Source organism: Crinia signifera, chromosome 4 (assembly GCF_055691185.1).
Source record: "Crinia signifera chromosome 4, ASM5569118v1, whole genome shotgun sequence".
NCBI classification, from domain to species: domain Eukaryota; kingdom Metazoa; phylum Chordata; class Amphibia; order Anura; family Myobatrachidae; genus Crinia; species Crinia signifera.
In genome coordinates, this window is record NC_139220.1 from 175308290 (window position 1) to 175328886 (window position 20597).

At 41.7% G+C, this 20597-nt stretch overlaps 1 protein-coding gene across 10 annotated transcripts in view; it reads right to left on the minus strand.

Annotated features, from left to right (window-relative positions):
• The window catches only part of MAGI2 (membrane associated guanylate kinase, WW and PDZ domain containing 2), an 838547-nt gene that overhangs the window by 248767 nt on the left and 569183 nt on the right, over positions 1-20597 (minus strand). For all 10 annotated transcript variants that reach the window (XM_083183055.1, XM_083183056.1, XM_083183054.1 and 7 more), the window contains one exon: positions 8759-8838. In XM_083183055.1, coding sequence (XP_083039181.1) covers positions 8759-8838 — 80 coding nt within the window. The remainder of the gene's footprint in view (positions 1-8758; positions 8839-20597) is intronic.

A 20597-nucleotide genomic window follows, 5' to 3' on the forward strand; every position in this document is an offset into this window, starting at 1 on the left:
TGCTCCTTGCACTTTACACTTCAGACTCTGATGCGCATTACACCTCACACCGTGATGCCCATCATTACACATTATTTGACACAGTGATGCTCATTATGCCACATGCCGTAATGCCCATTACATCACATATTATACCACACCCCGTAAGGGCTATTACATATGATGCCACATAAGTCTTGCTTACCTACATGTTAATTGCTAGGGGTTTCATGCTTGATGCCAGGGCTTTCATGCTCGATATCATGGGGATTACATGCTCAGAGGGCTCAGGAGGACTGTGGGACAGCACACACAGGGCTGTAGCCTGGAGCACAGTAGCGCTGCACTTTCCCTTTACTTACTGGGGCACTGGACTGGGCGCACTGGGACTGGTTGAACATGAAAAGGCAGAGAGGGGGAGCAGTGTCAGAGAGAGGGGGAGCAGTGTCAGAGAGAGGGGGGGCAGTGTGTCATGGTGAGGGGGAGGGCAGAGTGCCATGGAGAGAGGGGGAGCAGTGTCAGGGATAGGGGGCAGAGTGCCATGGAGGGGGGGGGGGGGGGCATAGTGCCATGGAGAGGGGGGTCAGCGTCAGAGAGAGGGGGGGGAGCAGTGTCAGGTAGAGCAGAGTGTCATAGGGAGGGGGACAGAGAGAGGGAGAGTGTTAGGGAGAGGCCTGGGGCAGGGGGAGGGCACACTACCTGTAGTGTCCTGATCCAGCCGAGGAGGTATCTCTGATGGGGGCGGGCATTTCGCAGTATTAAGCCCCGCCCCCTTATTACCCGCAAATCGCTGGACTCTCCCCCCTCTGAGTGGCAGCAGAATTGTGTGGGGACTGGGGAGTAGGGAGTTGGCACCCGGTACTTCCTCCCAGATGTGCAGTAACCGCAGTCATTAGGAGGTGCCTGTGCACACGCCTATGCCCACAACCCCACTGTCTCTGTAGCGGCCCCCTGCACTAGAAATGTCCTCAGTGCAGGAGGCCGGCGGCCATGTTTCTGCAGACCAGTCAGAGACCGCTCGCACAGGACAAATTCGGACCACCTGGCCGTCGGCCATTCTTCCATTTGCCAGAAGTGCCAGATGGCCAGTCCGGCCCTGCTACCAGTGGTAGTGACTATTGCCAAGTATCACCAGTTGGAGGTACTGTATAAGCTAACTTCTATTTAAAATGACAGTGGCAGTATGGTGAGAGATCCAGAAGTGCACAAGATAAAATCTATTAATGATTATTTTTACGTTTTTTTTTTTCTTGGATAGATACAATAAAACAAATATTCTTCAATACAGTGACAAAGAACAAGGAGCCATCAAATTAGTTAAATCAGAGGGCTGGCACTTCCTTAGCATCCATAGACATTTTTTTCTTGTAGAGGAATTTGGGTTGTCTGGACCCCAGTCTGCATATACAGATGTGTCCATGTACATCTAGCCTTCTACCGCATTAAACAGCCATTCTAGTTAATATCATTGTTTTATTAAAATGTAAAATGTGTCTTCTTCACAAAATGGAGTGCATAGGACGCACAAGCAGCTTCCGTGTCACACAGAGCTCACACATTATGTATAACGTGACTTGTAGCACAAGGAGAATAGATGCATATCTGTAGGTAATCATTTCTTACGTTTTGCAAACCTCTATTAAGCACACCATCTCTTGGGATGGCTGTTCTGCATAAATGAACTAATTAAAGATAATTAAAATCCACAGATTGTTAAGAAACAATATTTCAAAATCAGCTCTAAGGAAGAGACTTAAAGGTCTCAAAATATGTTGGCACCATAAAGCGATCAGGAGGAGCAAGGTAAGCCCTTTTGGTTTACTTTTAAGAATCATTCGCCAACCAGGATTACGGCATTTATTTTCTATTGAGTGACATGGATACTGACCTATCTCCTGCTGCTTTATTCTCTGATTTTATTTTAGGAGTTAGTTTATGATCTTGTATGCAATATTAATAAACCTCATTTCTTTACTAAAATTAGGGCTTCATTTCACAAGACATAGCCACAAGACCTTAATGTGTATGGCAGAGCAACCCATATATGTGAGCAAGGGTGTGCTTTCCTGAGGATCACATACAAAAATATAGCTTTATAGGCTTCACCAAACATATTGAGAAGTGGGGTACACATTATCAAGTATTTTGTGCTATTCTATCACAATATACCTACACATATATATATATATATATAGTTACACCTTTTGGAGTAAGTTAGGGTATGCCCCCAATTGAGCCATAGGAGAAAGTGTAACAGTATAGACCCTTGGAGCAACAGTACTACACATTGCTTGTTTTGTATATTTTATATATATATATATATATATATATATATATATATATATATATATATATATATATATACACATACATATATATATATATATATATATATATATATATATATATATATATATATATACTTCATCAGACTCTGCATGAAGAGCTGAGGAGACTGAGAACTCCTGATGACATCCGTAGACTAGAGTGGTCTTCACAACGCACTGATAAGGGACTTAACACTCTAACACTTAACCTCACATCACATATCATTTCTTCTTGTTAAGGTGCGTACACATGGGGCAATATGATCGCTGGCAATATATTGCTAGCAATATATTACTCAGCAATCATATTGCTCAGTGTCCCGTTTTCATCTGCGACCAGAGATGAGATAGTCGCAGATGAAAATGTCACACTGCCGGGAGAAGAGGCAGTGGAATTCGCTGGACCAGCGACCATTCAGGGGCTGAAAACGGGAGCGCTCACCCGGCGATTTATCACTGGTGCACACTCCAATCACTGGCAATATGGTCGCTCAGCGACCATGTTTCCAGAGATATTTGATATAATCGCCCCCGTGTGTACACAGCCTTAGATCACAGCACCGAAGAGGAGTGGCAGTGGCAGTACACAATCGTTTATTGTATAATTTTTTCAAAATCATTGTATGTACATTACAGACAGTCTATGTCCAATTAAGCGGTGTACACACTGGAGCAATGGCCATTTGTTCTGATAGCAGAACAAATGCCTGTATGCTTATATTGTATATTATACACACTGGAACAATACGCATATTACAGGACACTAGCAATATACTGTAGTTCGGGTTTTATGTGTAGCACATCAAACCTGACATTGCTAGCGACCACGGGCAATTGCATACCAGGCATATACACTGACCAATGTGTGCCAATGTGAGCGATAAGTCGGTCCAATCTTCCAGGTCACTCAGTGTGTACCCAGATTAAGGCAACAAGTGTTTCGCTCCAAAACTTGATAGACCAGACAGAATGGCCAAATACAGTTGGCTACAATACATATAACAAACATATGACACCACATATTGGGCCTGATTCAGAGTTGATTGCAAATGCTAAATCTTTGTCATATGGGCAAAACCATGTACACTGCAGGTGGGGCTGATGTAACAGGTGCGTAAGATTTGGGTGTTATTTTGTTTCTTTGCAGGGTAAATACTGAATGCTTTATTTTTACACTGCAATATAGATTTTAGTTTGAACACATCCCACCAAAATCTAGATATCTCTGCTTGGTACATATGCTCCCCTGCAGTGTATTTGGTTTTTCCCATTTGAGAACAATTTTCCATCTGCAATCATCTCTGAATCAGGCCTATTGTCCGATCTGAAATATCCTCTAATTCTCATCTACATGTGATTAACCCAGATCAGATATCCATCGGGATTGTTACATGTGTGACCATATGTAACAATTTGTTGGCAACTCGGACTTCGGGTGAATTAACTTAGGAGCAAGATTTGTGCTGCGATGTCATGTATCACTAACCCACAGATATTGCATAATATTTCAACAAAGAATATGGAAACTGGTGCAATTTTATTTAAACAAAAAAGTGAACATCATGGGTTAAATTTTGCAATGTGCAAGCAGCATTACAAAATTCTTTCAAGCAATTGTAGTATAAATTGATTCTACAGGACCATGACTATGGGTGTACAAGCAGTTCCACCACCCAGACACAAGGATGAGGAGGCAGTACGGTCATTGCTTGGTGGCACTTGTATATGGCTTGCAGGGTACCATGGTATTTTAATGGGTTAATTTTGCATAGCAGGTTTTTTAACCATAACATTTAAAGACCAACAACATGCCATATTTTAGGGATGCACAGGTGAGTTATTCTATTTAACTATTGTAACATGGGTGTACCTAGGGGATGCAGTAATTATGTCAACAATCATTGGGTCGACACCATTAGGTTGACATGCAGAAAAGTCGACAGGTCATTAGGTCGATACAAGCATTAGGTCAACATGGGCAAGGTCGACAGTCAAAAGGTCGACATAGCGTTTTTAACTGTTTTTTTGAGCCAACATATTCCAACTGGCAGTATTTCATGCCCTACCATCCACTAGGGTGTGGTGGGAGAATAAAACAGTGTGCCGAGCGTAGCGAGGCACCGTGCCCAGAGCATGGGGAGCACAGCGAGCCAAGTGAAGGGAGGCATTGCAATGTTTCAGTGTCCATGTAGACTGTGTTGACAGGTAAAAAAAAACTGTGAAAAAAACCATGTTGACATTTTAACTGTCTACCTTGCCCATGTCGACCTAATACTTGTGTCGACCTAATGACCTGTTGACCTAGACCCATGTCGACCTTTCTGCATGTCAACCTAATGGTGTCAACCCAATGCTTGGCGTCCAACTTCTTGTAGACCTAATGATCCATAACCGTACCTACAATTGTGTGGGCCCTTTAGCAACAGTTGAAGTGGCCCCTATCCAAATACTTCTACACCACTCTGCAAAAGATGGGCACTATTATGGAACATACAATGAACTAGTTCATTTTCTGAACAACAGTAATGGCTCGGTTTATGTTATGCCCCATAGTTGTACCCTAGTTCAGGGCTTCCCAAATGCGATCTTCAAGGCACCCTAATGGTCCATGTTTTAAGTATAACCATGCTTGACCACAGGTCACATAGTTAGTACCTCAGTCAAATTGATTTACCCATAGCCATAGATATTTTTAAACCTGAACTATTAGGGTGCCTTGAGGACAGAATTTAGGAACCACTGTAGTGCCATAGTAGTGCCCTAGTGCCCTAGTTCACATAATTTATTTATTAACAGTTATTATATAGCGCATACATATACCCCAGCACTTTCCAGAGAATATTTGAACATTCACATCAGTCCCTGCCCCAGTGGAGCTTACAATCTATATTCCCTACCATATGCACACACATTCACTCTAGGGTTAATTTTGCTGGGTGCCAATTAACCTACCAGTATATTTTTGGATTGTGGGAGAAAATCAGAGGAAATCCACTCAAGCATGGGGAGAATATACAATATGCCTCATTGTGGGGCTGCCAGTAGACATTATGTAACACAGTATTCCCAAATCACATTATGACAAACAGTGGTATATTTTAATCAATTTGATTTTGACATCAACTTCAAATTGATAATTGAGGTCGGGCTTTCCGGGGCTAGAACACATACAGTATTGCTAACTTAAAAAAATGGATATTAAAAAAAAAATAGTATATATATATATATATATATATATATATATATATATATATATATATATATATATATATATAATAGTTATAACTGTCCCCAGTCCATATTATGTCACATCACATTACAATTCAAATTATGCCACACTATAGTGCCTTCACTTCATATTGGGCCACAACACAGTGTCTCAGCTCATATTATGTAACATAATGCCCTCCAATTAATTTATACCACATTACAATGACCATGTCTATGGGCAGAAGTAGATGCTGCATATTGTAGGCCTTAAGGCAAAAGTATGTAAGGGCCCCAATGTTACTATAAATGAAAAATGTATATAAGGCTAGTGTGTGGCCCACAGCAGCCAAGTGGGTTCTGTTCAGCGTTCAGCTTCGTGAATCACACCCAGTGTTTTGGCCGGATCCTGCAGAACAGGGGTCGTCCACTGCCTACTGGATTTAAAGGGGAACACAGGGCAGCACTGTGTGAACACATACATTGAAATGTATGTCTTCACCTTAATATCCAGTCCTCCCTCCATCCTGTCCAACTGCAACATGCTTCAGTCTGACCCAGCGTTTGCAGTGCCACCGCATATGTGTGGCCCCAGCCTAACAGATGTAACTTTGACAGGACAGGTGAGCACCTCTCAGATCTAAGCCTCATAGCAGCTGAAGTTCCGGCACTACTGTATTCTAGCTACATTTTTGGTCAGTAATTATGCCTCCCCCAGACAGAAATCCGCAAAACATGACCTAGAAGAATGTGGAACTTTGTTGTATAGCATCACAATAATGAAAATAGTCAAGTACTTTAACATCGAATCTCAACTGTTTTAAAATAAAAGTAAAGGCAATAAATGAAATAATTACCATGTTGAGTAAATCCACTTATCAATTTTTGTTTTGGAACCAGTGATTGGCTATTATGCCCTCAATTCCTAGTATACTAGATTTCCTCCTAGCAGGACAACATGTCTTGCAATACCTCATTTGTTGGCAAGCTATTTAAGGCTCTGTGTAGCTTTCATCCTCTGCATGTGTTACAATTTCTATTTAAATACAGTTTTATAGAAGCACTTTTAGAGAAGAGTGGTGAATGTGTTGTGGTAATAAATAAATACATACATTTAAAAGCAGAAGGAGATGTTAAGCCTGCTGCTATATTGCAACCCTATTTCTAAGCAGTAAATTAAAAAAGTAATTTTTGTGAAACTGTTCAAAGTGGTTACAGGTATAAATCAATTTGGCTGGCAATTAAATGCAATTATTGCTCCGGCAGATGCAGTGAAGTGCAAATGGAATATCAATGTAAATGCCTTGGAACGGGCACAGTCATTATTCCTGAATAAATACCTGCATTAAAGTTATGAATGGGTCCATTTCTTCTTCAATTAATGACTAAGGCACAGTTCTATTTGTATGCTGCATTCACGTCACACCTCACTTACAAATGGGCTGCATTAAGATGAGGTGTGTAATTGGCATTAGCAAACAACTCTTCTCTATAGGTTTAGTTTTAAATATTAGAACATCCAGAAATAATTAAAATGATCTACTGTACAACATCACTGTACTGGATTACAACACACTTGTATTCTGTCTTTGTATTTGTGTCATTAGCTCAAAACTCAAGTTGCTATTAAGATTATTGTACTGTATATATGCAATCTATAAATCGTTTTAGTCACTACAGATGTACTGTGCATAAAACTCATTATATTAGATAAAAAATACTGGTACTTATGTACTAACTGGGCCGCCGATTTTGAAATCGGGTCCATCGCATCGCATCCGACCATATCGCATGCGATGCGATGGACCCGATTTTTCCATAGGATTCAATGTTAAAATGGACTGAGTCCATTTTAACATGGAATTCAATGGGAAAAGGGGTCCTTTTTTATACCCCTACTATCCAAGTGGGCATGGAGTTGGATATAAACCTGTGGCGAGCATAGCGAGCCACCGAGCCCGAAGCGTGGCGAGCGTAGCGAGCCCCGCGCGGGGACACAGAATGCCGTCCCCTCACGGGGCTCGCTTCGCTCGCCATGCTTCGGGCTCGGTGGCTCGCTACGCTCGCCACAGGTTTATATCCAACTCCATGCCCACTTGGATAGTAGGGGTATGAAAAGGACCCCTTTTCCCATTGAATTCCATGTTAAAATGGACTCAGTCCATTTTAACATTGAATCCTATGGAAAAATCGGGTCCATCGCATCGCATGCGATATGGTCGCACTGATTGTATGCCTTAAGTTAAGGCATACAATAAAAAAATCGGCAGCCCAGATAATACATAAGTATCAAAATACTTAAATACTATGCTTGGTGAGGAAAAAAACATCCTGTATGCATAGCACAGGAACATAAAGTTATTCTTCGGACTTGTGATCTAGTATAATTAATAGAAAGCTTAGACGGTACCGTCCGCATACAAGTAGTACTGTATTTTTACAGTACTGTGCATGTTTCTCTAATGAGAACATGGAATTTTAAAATAAGCAGAGCTGTAACCGACTGTGAAAATACCTATTAGATTGGCAATATTTAACTCGGGACGCATGTAATTTGTGTTATTACTGCAGTCACAGCTCTGTGATTACAGCACACAGGTGTATAGCTCGCAGGTGTTGTCTGGAGATGGCTATGTGTAGACACATTCCTTTACAAGACACAAGAGGACATCCTTCTGCATTAACCATCCACTAGGAACAAGAACTAGCAAAGCATACGATATGTCTTCAGCACAGACCAACACTGCCCTTAAAAATACAACTTGCACTTCTTTTCAGTACCAACAATACCAGATTTCAGTAATGTTTCCATCGCAGACTGTTTTCCCACAAGAACAGCAACAAAAATAGAGCATTTACCTTTAAGGGTGCATGATATTATAATCATAATCCTTTGAAATGGTCCTGTTGGTTCCCGTTGCATTGCATCTTCCTTGAGGGAACTGAATAGCCACAGTTATTGTAGATAAAGTCCCGGGCAGAGGCGGGTGTGGGAGGGCTAGCAGGCTAATGCCCAAGACAACATAAAACTATGTTTGCTGTAAACCTTCAGTGTAAATACAAGCCAAGGGAGGCGCATACACAGCATGTATGAGAGCATGACTGTTTCCTCCATACAACAAGTGGTTTTTCATCCAAAATGCTGTCTGTGTAGCTAATTAACATGTTTAAACAATTTTCTTTCATTCAAACCTGGCACTGACGTGGTTAACGGGACCCCTTCCAGAATAACTCTGACAACTTACCATTCTCCTTGCACTCTTCTGGGGGTTTAGCTTTCTTTGCTAGCCGTGGATCCAGCCATGACGTCGTCTTTGTGTTGTGACTGAAAAGAAAAAGACACTACTTTGAGAAAGGCACGGTGAAACGAATCACATTTATTTCTCGAAGAAACAAATAAAACAAAAAAGGAAGGGGGTTATTTCAACAGAATTGCAATCGATACACTTCATTTGCCCACTGGTTCTAATTAGACCTGAAGGAGTTTTAAGAGTAATCGTGCAAGGCAGCTGTAAATTTGGCACCCTGAACTCACTCTGCTTAAAGCAGCTATTTTTATTAAAATCTACTAGCACGTCTGCCAAGGGTCTCATTGACGATTCAAAGCTCATCCCAAGCTAAAGGAATTTATTAGATATTCACAGTTCTCCGTTCAGTCTAGTGTTCTCAATGAGCTCCTCTAACCACACTCACAGGTCAGGCAGGAATTAAATGGTGATTCAGATGTGTTACATGTGCCTTTACTAATTAATAATAACACTGGAAATCTTTTAGAAAATTGCAAAGCAGGTCACAGGAAATTAAATCCTTCAGCCTGACAGTGATTAGGCAAATGTTATTACAAAGTAGCAAAAGAAATAAAAATGACTGGTATACTTAAAGGTATGCGTGTTTTCTCCAAACAAATGATAAAATAGTGCTCAATACAATAGTTACTACAGGATGAATATCCCTTTTCCAAATATCCGTTATCCAAATTATTCCGAAAACCATACATACCAGAAAGTGCATTTTTTTTTTGCTAAAAGCACTACTGGGGACATGATATGTAACTGGCACTACTGGGGACATCTGTACCAGCACTACTGAGGACATGATATGTAACTGGCACTAAATATGTGCAAGAAAATGATTGCTTGGCATTTAAATTCAGTACACAAACTTTGTGGCATTTAAATTCAGTACACAAACTTTGTTTCATGTTTTGAAACCTTGTTTTATGCACAAATAAAATATATTTGTGTGTATTTCATGTGGTGTTTGATGTGTTTGTACAACAAAAATGCAAGATGCCTCAAGAAACATTATTGTAATTTATAAAATATTCTGAAATACGGAATAATCAGTTATCCAAAATTCTTCTGGTCCCAAGCATTTTGGATAAGGGATACTCAACCAAAACAAACTAGCTCACCTTAACATTCAAATACTCAATTACATAAATACATTTATGTAATTGAGTATTTGAATGTTAAGGTGAGTTAATTTGTTTTAGTGTGTTTTAGTGCTGAGCCCCCAGTATTTGTATTTACTAGAGTGTGTGGTCACAGGTCACTGCACCCCAAACTAGGAAGTGTGGGTGCTGTTTGCACCCCATTCATAGGAATGGCGAGTGTGTTGGTACTTATCTATCTATCTATCTATCTATCTATAAATATATATATTCAGAAGATAAAGCCGGCACCCCACTGCTTAGTACACATACATACATATATATGGAATCGGGACATCTGTCAGAATGAACTTAGGTCTACAGTCATTAGGTCGACCCCACTAGGTCGACTGGCAGGAAGGTCGACCTGACTTAAGGTCAACATGGGCCAAGGTCGACATGACTTAAGGTCGAATTTGCATAAAGGTCGACATGAGGAAGGTCGACTGGTCATAAGGTCGACATGGGTTTTTGGTACTTGTTTCCTAACTGGGCGCCCACGATCTCCATCGCGGGCGTCGTGGGTAAAGAAATCGCGGGGATCGCGGGCATCGCGGCCAGTACATTAACGGCCGCGACGCGATGCCCGCGATCCCCGCGATTTCCCATAGGGTTCAATGTTAAATTTAGTGCTGCCCGCGATTTTACATTCAATGCTTCAATGGCCGCGATTTGGCCATAGGAATCAATGTTAAATGGGCCTTTTCATACCCCCACTATCCATGTCACCATGGAGTTGAGAATAAAATAGTGTGGCGAGCGCAGCGAGCCACCGAGCCCGAAGCGTGGCGAGCGCAGCGAGCCCCGCGAGGGGACGCGGATACCTTCACAGGTAAACGCAGCCCTACGCGGGCTTCACAGGTATCCGCGTCCCCTCACGGGGCTCGCTGCGCTCGCCACGCTTCGGGCTCGGTGGCTCGCTGCGCTCGCCACACTATTCTATACTCAACTCCATGCTGACATGGATAGTGGGGGTATGAAAAGGCCCATTTAACATTGATTCCTATGGCCAAATCGCGGCCATTGAAGCATTGAATGTAAAATCGCGGCCAGCACTCAATTTAACATTGAACCCTATGGGAAATCGCGGGGATCGCGGGCATCGCGTCGCGACCGTTAATGTACTGGCCGCGATGCCCGCGATCCCCGCGATGGGCGCCCAGATAGGAAACAAGTACCAGGTTTTTCACTGTTTTTTTGATCCGAATGTCGACACAGTCGACATGGACACAGTTGGCAATGAGAATTGGACCCTCGCATTGCTCGCTTCGCTCGCAATGCTTCGGGCACGGTGCCTCGCTGCGCTCGGCACACTATTTTATTCTCCCACCACGCCCTAGTGGATGGTAGGGCATGAAATACCGCCTGTCGGCACATGTCGGCTAAAAAAACTGTGAAAAACCCATGTCAACCTTATGACCAGTCGACCTTCCTCATGTCGACCTTTATGCAAATTCGACCTTAAGTCATGTCGACCTTGGCCCATGTCGACCTTAAGTCAGGTCGACCTTCCTGCCAGTCGACCTAGTGGGGTCGACCTAATGACTGTAGACCTAAGTTCATTCTAATAGATGACCGCTTCCCATATATATATATATATATATATATATATATATATATATATATTTTAAATTATTATTATTATTATTATTATTTTTTTTATTATTGAAGTAGGCACTCACCAAACTTTGAAAGTTCATCAATGGTTTAAATCAGAGCAGCGATCGGGTACAGTATTCATAATTAGCAGCAACGTTTGTCAAGGTTTGTTACATAACGTTCCACGGTCATCAGCATCCATCCCCATAAAGAATGTTGCAAGGTAATAATGCTCCAGCCAATAAGCTCCTAACTGCCATTTACATGAACTAATAAAACTAATAAGAGTGATGAATAGGAGCTGTAAAACTTTTGCTGCGCTGTAGTAAATGGTAAGATACCAGCAGCTTTACCTCCCCATACATTTGATAGGACTACCTATTTGTATTTGGCTTTCCTCTTGCAAATGGCCAATACTATTTTCTTATGGTTTGATTATTCATTCTGGACTAATGCAAAATATACTAAAATATAAACAAGATTCTCAACATGTGAAATGCTATATATATAGGAGCATTATCAAAGTGCATGTGTGGGCAGCAAATGTATTTTGCATAAAGCAAATGCAAGACATTAATTCATGAATAATACATTCTGTCCTCTGTAAGAGCAGCAGGCTCAAAGAAAACCAGAAAAACTCATGTTGTCTACTGCTTGTTCTTCCTTCAACTCCCACTGCTGACTGACAGCTTCAGTCGTCGTCTGTGACTGGTACTTCATCTTGCTTGGCCACCACTATATTTGTTACCAATCACCATAAAATCAAAGTTATTATAACCATGACTAACCCCTGCTCACATATACACATACATAATACATTTATGTAAAGAGTGGTCACACCACATATTGATTTCGATTTCTCTTCTGTTAATTCATTTTGCAATTTGATAATTGGTAAAAATAAACTAGCAACACTTCGAATTTTGAATGCATAATTATATTATTAGAAGAAACTGAAAGGCTTTCTATTTGCCTCCACAAATTTGAGGCTCTATGGATAGTCTCATTAATAATACACCCACCAAGTGGGTTTTAATACCATCAGTGAGTGACAGTTTCTGAACACCAGGGTGAAATGTAATAGAATGAGAGATTCAGAAAGTGAGAGATTTGGTAAGAAATCTCCAGGTGTTTTTTAAAGCGGCAATCATTTACTCTGCACAGCCAGTTTGATTTTGAAGTGTAATCATTTACACTTCAAAATCAAAGTGGCTGTGCAGAGTAAATGATTGCCGCTTTAAAAAACACCTGGAGATTTCTTACCAAATCTCTCACTTTCTGAATCTCTCATCCTATTACATTTCACCCCAGGTACACACACACACACACACACACACACACACACACACACACACTCAGTGTAGTGGTCACTATGCATAAAACAGCAGATTTTGAGTATATTCATGAACATCTATTCAGCCAATTATGTGGCAGCAACTCTGTGCATGGAAACATTGGGCGTGATTTAGACCTTTTTGCCAGGCTGCGTGTATTCACAGCCTAGAAAACAGGTCAGCGCCTCCTGCCTCCCACCGAACATCTGTGTGTGAGTTAACAGGCCCACATATGGGTAGATATCGGATCCAATCTAAATCCCCGTAAATTGGCAGATGGAGAGAGAGGCTGGTGGTGGGCAGGAGAGAGCTCTCATTCATTTGAAAGAGTTATAAAATCTCCTGCTTACCATCGGCATCTACCAGTGATGGGGATGTGGCAGAGGTGCGATGGGGAAGGGGGGGGGGGGGGGGGTAATGCTGCTAATACTACTATGGCCACATCTGACTATACATGGAAAAATGTGGCCAAACCCAGCATGGTGGGTTGTTCATCGTTCTGGCTTCTGAAGGGATCAGCAGGCTCGATGAACAACCCATGGGCAACTGCATTGGATTGTTATCATGCCCACACACACACACAGTACGTTTTAAAAGGATTGATCATTACAATCAGTTGATAATGGCCATATTGCTCAAAAAACTATCTTAATGTATGAAGGCATCTTTAGCCTTGTTAGAGGTCAGGGGACAATGACCAGACGGATACAAGCAGACATTAACCTGAACCAGATTCTCTATGCAACGTTTCCAGCACCTTACTGAATCCTTGCCATGAAGATTTTTAGTCCCTTAGGGGCAAATAAATGTCTCACTCTGTTTCCCCCCCCGGAATGGGATCATTGGATAGATATACATTAGGTCTCCAAGCATTAAGTTGACCACTGTAGGTCGACATGCATGAAGGAAGGTCGACATGACTGAAGGTCAACAGGTCATTAGGTCAACACATGCTTAGGTTGACATGGGAAAGGTCGGCAGTCAAAAGGTCGAAATGGGGTTTTTCACTTTTTGTCCCGAATGTTGACACAGTTGACATGTACAATAAAAAGTGCATTGTGTTGCTCGGCACACTATTTTATGCTCCCACACACCCTAGTGGATGTCAGGGCATGAAATACTGCCTGTCTGCAAATGTCGGCTCAAAAAGAAAGTGAAAAACCCAATGTTGACCTTTTGACTATCGACCTTCCCCATGTCGCACTAATGACCTCTTGACCTAACCCATGTCGACATTCAGTCATGTCAACCTAATGCTTGGTGACCTAGTGACCGTATACTGCCCCCCCCTCCCCCTGCAAAATATAGCGACATATATATATATATATATATATATATATAAAACATTGTTACACAATAGATCCTTATTGTGTAGTTTTTACAACACGAGAGACAAATCTCACACCTTTGTCTCACATATAATACAAGACACAGACTAACGGTTTCCAACAAATTCCCCCAGTGTAGTAGTTCTTACAGATACTGTACCTTTTCTCTTACTATAAAATGTATTCAGAAAGTGCAAAATGCTTTGAAGTGTGGCAGATGACTGCAGTCTGCATCGGATTTACCTTTTCCTATCTAAGCTAGTTATTCTTGCTGTGTTCATAAATCACAGAGCTTTCTGAGGTATTAATTTGTATTCTTTATCTCGAGTTTCTTTTTTACCAACGTGCAGTCGCACAGAATGAGAATACTGTAAACAAAGTAAAATGCTACATGGGTGCATTCATTACAGTACTGAAAACGGTAACATTAGCATTGCTGCTGTGTAGTCACATTAAGCCCCAATATACATTACAATGACAAATTAGAAGACAGCAGATTTTTTAGACATTCCAAAACATTAGGTATGTGTTATAGTCATGCTTGCCCATTATCTGAGAACAGTGTGTCCTCCTGTTGGATTTACATTACCAAGGCACAAACACATGACTAAATATAAACATTTTGTTTAACTAGATGTTTCACATTCACACTCTGTTTGTTTACCCAATTGCAGAATCGTTCATCCAAACGGAATTGCTGAGCGTCATATAGTGATTGCAGTAGGTTTGTGTTCCCCTTATTTAAACATTGTTAGTTCAATGTTCATTTGAAATAATATCCAAATCAGTTTTATTGGGATTTCCTCCTTGGAGTGTTTGTATTTAATGGCTTGTAAATATCTTACTGCAGCTATCATTTTAAACATGTTAAAAACACTTTTGCCTTTTCTCATTCATGCTACAAATTTCTGTACGTCTGCTTTGGTGGCTCAGTTTTCTAAAAGGGAACCCATTCCATTTACTATAATAATGTCTTCTGTAATAAGCAGACACCAATGGAGGAACCTGTGCCGATGGGTGAGATGGATGAGATGCTAATACCCAGGCTTGCCTACCCTCCCGGAATGGCTGGGAGGCTCCCGAAAATCGGGTCCGCCTCCCGGCCCCACAGAAAGGAGGGCAAGTCTCCCACTTGCCAGCCAGAGCCCTCTGCACCCCCCTTCCCCGCTGATCATATTGCCACCGGCGTTTACCGCAAATCTTGGGTCCGCGGAGAGGGGGCGGGGCTAAAATGATGCAAATCACGTCATTACACGTCATTTTAGCCCTGCCCCCAACTCGCAGACCCGCGAATCGCAGTGTTTGATTGGATTGGGGGCGGGGTTTTGAGTCAGCCACCTTGTTCCAGCCCCATTGACCATGAAATACGGCTGTAAATGTAAAAGTCGGCAAGTATGCTAATACCATGAATCTTAAGGTGCATACAAACGGATAGATTTGGCAAATTGTGTGTATGAACGATATCGATGCGTGTACCCACCGCTCGTTAATAGAGGTCTATGATCTTTCATACATACAGAAAGATCACAGACCAATCTTTTGCAATGTGTTCAAATCGTTTCAGGTGTATGAATGATGAACTATTTGGAAATCAATCTTGTGTATGTTTGTAATAAATGATCATCATTAAAGATTGATCGTTTAGGTGTAATCAGTTGTACAATCGTTCACTATTTGACACCAAATTTGACACTATTTGTCCAGGAGTTCTGAGGAAATTGTTAATGATATTGGATCATTTACCAAATCTATCCATGTGCATGTACCTTAAGTTTTAGCCTTCAAATGCATATTCTACACACAAATGCAGAGGAAGAGGGGCGCTTGGACCGCATATCTTAATGTTAAGCATAAAAGGATTTTTTTTTTAACTAGCAAAGGTTCCTGAACATATTAGAATGGACACATAATGTGCTAATATTGGGTATACATCCGATAAGGATCACCTTGAAGTGGTGGATAAGCATGCGGTTTATCATAACTCTTTCAGTATTCTTCAAGCTAGGAGTGTACATCTGCTTTTATTTATTTTTTATCTCTATATTTCCTGCATAGCTCTACTAGTCTCCGCATAGTAGCACCTCTTATGTTTACAATTAGGGTGTGCAGTCCAATCCCTTCCCCTAAAGCTACATACACACTTTACAGATTATAGAGAAACAAATAATCCTCAGCAATTAAAAATATTCAGGCGCTATTAAAATCTGCAATTCAAATATACATTTCCTATATTTACAGTTACTTCTTAGCAGCAGATGTTTATTATGCTTGTGGATGCATATCACAAACCCATCTCTCATGGGGGCATAAATACTAATTTACTAAAGAATACTGTGCTAATTTATATTTAAGAAGGCAGCTAGAGATGAATATATAACACCACTAATTATCCATATCAAAGGTTTTTATTTTATAACACCGGGTTGTTCTCTCGCTCACATACATATATACACAGGTCACCAAATATTGGGACATTTTTTTAATAAGATTATTTACATCCAAATCAGGTGAATGGTGTAGACATTGCAACTGTTTCTATATATGTGTCTCCCATTCTTTAAAGGGATCAAAAGTAATGGGAAAATCAACTCAAAAGCTATTTCATGGAAAGTTGTGGGCTATTCCCTTGTTATTTCATCATCAATTAAGCAGGTAAAAGTTCTGGAGTTGATTCCAGGTGTGACATTTGCATTTGGAATCTGTTGCTGTTAACTTTCAATATGAGATCCAAAGAGCTGTCACTATCAGTGATCCAAGCCATCATTAAGCTGAAAAATCAAAAAAAGAAACCAATCAGAGAGATAGCAAAAACATTAGGTGTGGCCAAATCAATTGCTTGGAACATTATTAAAAAGAAAGAACACATCGGAGAACTCAGTAACACCAAAAGATTTGGAAGAACACAGAAAACAACTGTGGAGGATGACTGAAAAATTACTTCCCTGGAGAAGAAAAACCCCTTCAAGATCAAGAACACTCTCCAGGATATATGTGTCAAAGTCAACAATCAAGAGAAGTCCTCACAAAAGTGAATATAGAGAGTTTACCACAAGATGTAAACCATTGGTGAGCCTTAAAAACAGGAGGACCGGATTCGAATTTGCCAAACATCTAAAAAGTCTTTACAGTTCTGGAACAACATTCTATGGACAAATGAGACAAAGATCAACTTGCACCAGAGTGATGGGTAGAGAAGAGTATGGAGAAGAAAAGAAACTGCTCATGTTACAAAACATACCACCTCAATGGTGAAGCATGGTGCTGGTAGTGTCATGGTGTGGGCATGTATGGCTGCCAATGGAACTAGTTCCCTTGTATTTGTTGATAATGTGACTGCTGACAAAAGCAGCATGATGAATTCTGAGGTGTTTTGGGCAATATTATCTGCTCATATTCAGTAAAAGCTTCAGAATTCGCTGAAGAATACTGCAAAAGCAACTGAAGCATTTTTTAAGGCAATTAAGTGGAATGTTATGCAATGGCCAAGTCAATCACCTGACCCAAATCTGATTGAGCATGTATTTCACTTGATGAAGACAAAACTGAAAGGAAATTGCTCCAAGAACTTACTTTTGACCATTAAAAAGTGGGAGGCACATATAGAAACCGTTGTAATTCCTATACCGTTCACCCCGGAGATGGGCAGGGACACGCAGCGTCCCCGCCGAGAGACTGGGATGCGCGTGCATGTGAGACACATGCGCGTCCCAGTTTAGTGTAGCCCCTGCAGCTAGCAGTCGCCAGCGGGGAGGGTCTGGCGGCGAGCCCTGGCCAAGGATGGCAGGGGCTCCATCTGTATGCCTGATTCCGATTTGCTTGGTTGTGATAGTCCCTTCCACAGAGGCAGTTGTTTTCCCTAAAACGAGACCTCCAAAAAAAAATGTAATTTAAGAAATGTGTTGTCTCATTTATTTTAATGTTGACTGTTGTTGTAATTACAAATGTATATTATTCTGACAATTCTTCCCTCAGGTGCTGGATGATCTGCTGTGGCCAGGATCCAAACTTACAGGTGCTACTCTCCCTCTTGGGATTCCATGACTCCCATAGACGGAGAGTATAATCTGTTCCTAAAACCCCCCCACTATCCACGCCACCCTGAAGTGTGGTGAGCGCAGCGAGCCCCACGAGGGGCGGCGGAACGTGTCCTCCAACCTTTTCATACCCCCACTATCCACGTCGGCGTGGAGTTGATTTTAGATAGTGTGGCGAGCGCAACGAGCCACTGAGTGCGAAGCGTGGCGACCACAGCGAGCCCTGCGTGGGGACGCGGAATACATGTAAAGTAATCTGCATCCCCTCACCACGCTTCAGGCTCGGTGGCTCGCTGCACTTGCCACACTATATGAAATCAACTCCACGTCGACGTGGATAGTGGTGGTATGATAGTGGCGTGGATACTGGGGGTGACGCAAAACAATGCCAGAGGTGCTTACATGCCATAGTAAGCACCCATCACATTTCATGGCATAGGTGCTTGTACAATGCAATATCGCATCGCATTTGGTGCCATGCGACCCTATGCGATATTTCATTGTATAAGCACTACTGTGCACTTAACATGGACGACACGTGATGCGATTCGATTTTCCTACACAGAATAGCCCACTAAGCTTAGTGGGCGCCCTGCTACGAAACAAGTACCCATCTCCTTATTACGGACTTGGTCACCCCTCAAAAAAGCATTGCAACAACTCAACGTCCCATGTTATTTTCCACATTACCCAACTGTGCTTCAAATAGTCCTTAAAATCATCATTATGGTAGAGAAAAGAAGATAAAAGCCACAAGACAGTGTCTATGATAGGGATCTAAGGATCAGAAGTAATAATATTAGGCAGCCTCCTCTCAAGAGAGGAGGGTCCTGTGCGATTGACAACATCTCTGTCTCTAAAAATATTAGGCATATTTGATCTAGACACTAGACCGGGCATGGCCAAACTATGGGCGGGATTCTCTAAAATCCGCAGCCCTCTTCGCCCGGCATCGCATTTCTAATGACCGCATATTCTCTAAAATATGCAGTCATTAACGCGAGGGACAGCTCTTGCGATAAGAGCTGTCCCTTGCGATGCGGCGCCGTTGCTGGACTTCCGGGTCTATGACCCGGGAGTCCGTCTGCGCATGCGCAGACTGACGCGCCGGCCGCAGGGCATGCTGGGAGGGATCCGTGACGGATCCCTCACACACTGCTGCGGTAAGAAGCCCATAGGCTTCTGCAGGGAACCGCCAGCTTTTGCTGGCGATTCCCTCCGCAGTGTCACCGCTACGGAGGGAATCGCCAGCAAAAGCTTAGTGGAGGTTAGAGAATACAGAAATGCGGTAAAAACCCCGATAACGGGGTTTTTACCGCATTTCTGTGATAGAGAATCTCGCCCAATGGCTCTCCAGCTGTCCCATCATGCCTTGCCACAGTTTTGCTATTAGGGATTGCTAAAACTATGACAAGGCATGCTGGGATGTGTAGTTTCACTACAGCTGGAGGGCCACAGCTTGACCATGCCTGGACTAGACAAAATATGACCAATTCTCATAAAAATATTCTGAACATATGAAAGTGAGGTAAATTATATTCCACTTTGAATCAACAATCTCCAAGGATCTAAAATATTGGACTTATTTAGAAATAACTGTATGCCATCCTGTATGTGAGAAGATTGGGTCAAGATTTTCTGTTTAAACGTATTTTGATAAAATTTTTAGGGAGCAAAGAAAAGATTATGTAGTGGAAGACTGAAATATTGGACAATGCTCACTGTTTTTGCACAATTCATAATTTCAAAATGTCACTGAGCAAGTACAGAGCAACCCTCATAATGATCAATAGATGTGTTAGGATAGCTGCTAGCCAGCAAGAAAGAAAAAACAAGCATAGTCATACTGTACCTCTGGTACATAGAATCAAGAGCAATTTCAGCTGCGCCCAATCTGTACTGAACTGGCAGAATTAAATGGCAGTACATTGTGCAAATAAGTCTGACCAGCAAACTGGCCGGAGGCACTGATTTACATATATGCAAAGAACAAATAATTAACCCATTAGGAAATAACAGTTCACAGTGACAAAAGTAAAAAAAAAAAGATCTGTTAGCCACTAGTCAGTGGTCTAAAAATGAATAACCAATACAATGACAATTAATTTTGCTACACTAAATCATGACTGGTTTTATGAATGCTATCTGCTAGATTCCTAAACTTCTACTGCTCAGCTACTCCTCGCCCTCTGCTTACCCAACACACCACAGCAGAATGCACCGGAATGTCTTTTCTACCAGCCCTATTTATATACGCTATAAATTCGAGTTTACATATACAGGGGAGAATGATTAAGGAAAAGCAATTTCATACCACATTTTGCTGCCATTTGCACTCTCTGTTTTCACAGCATGAC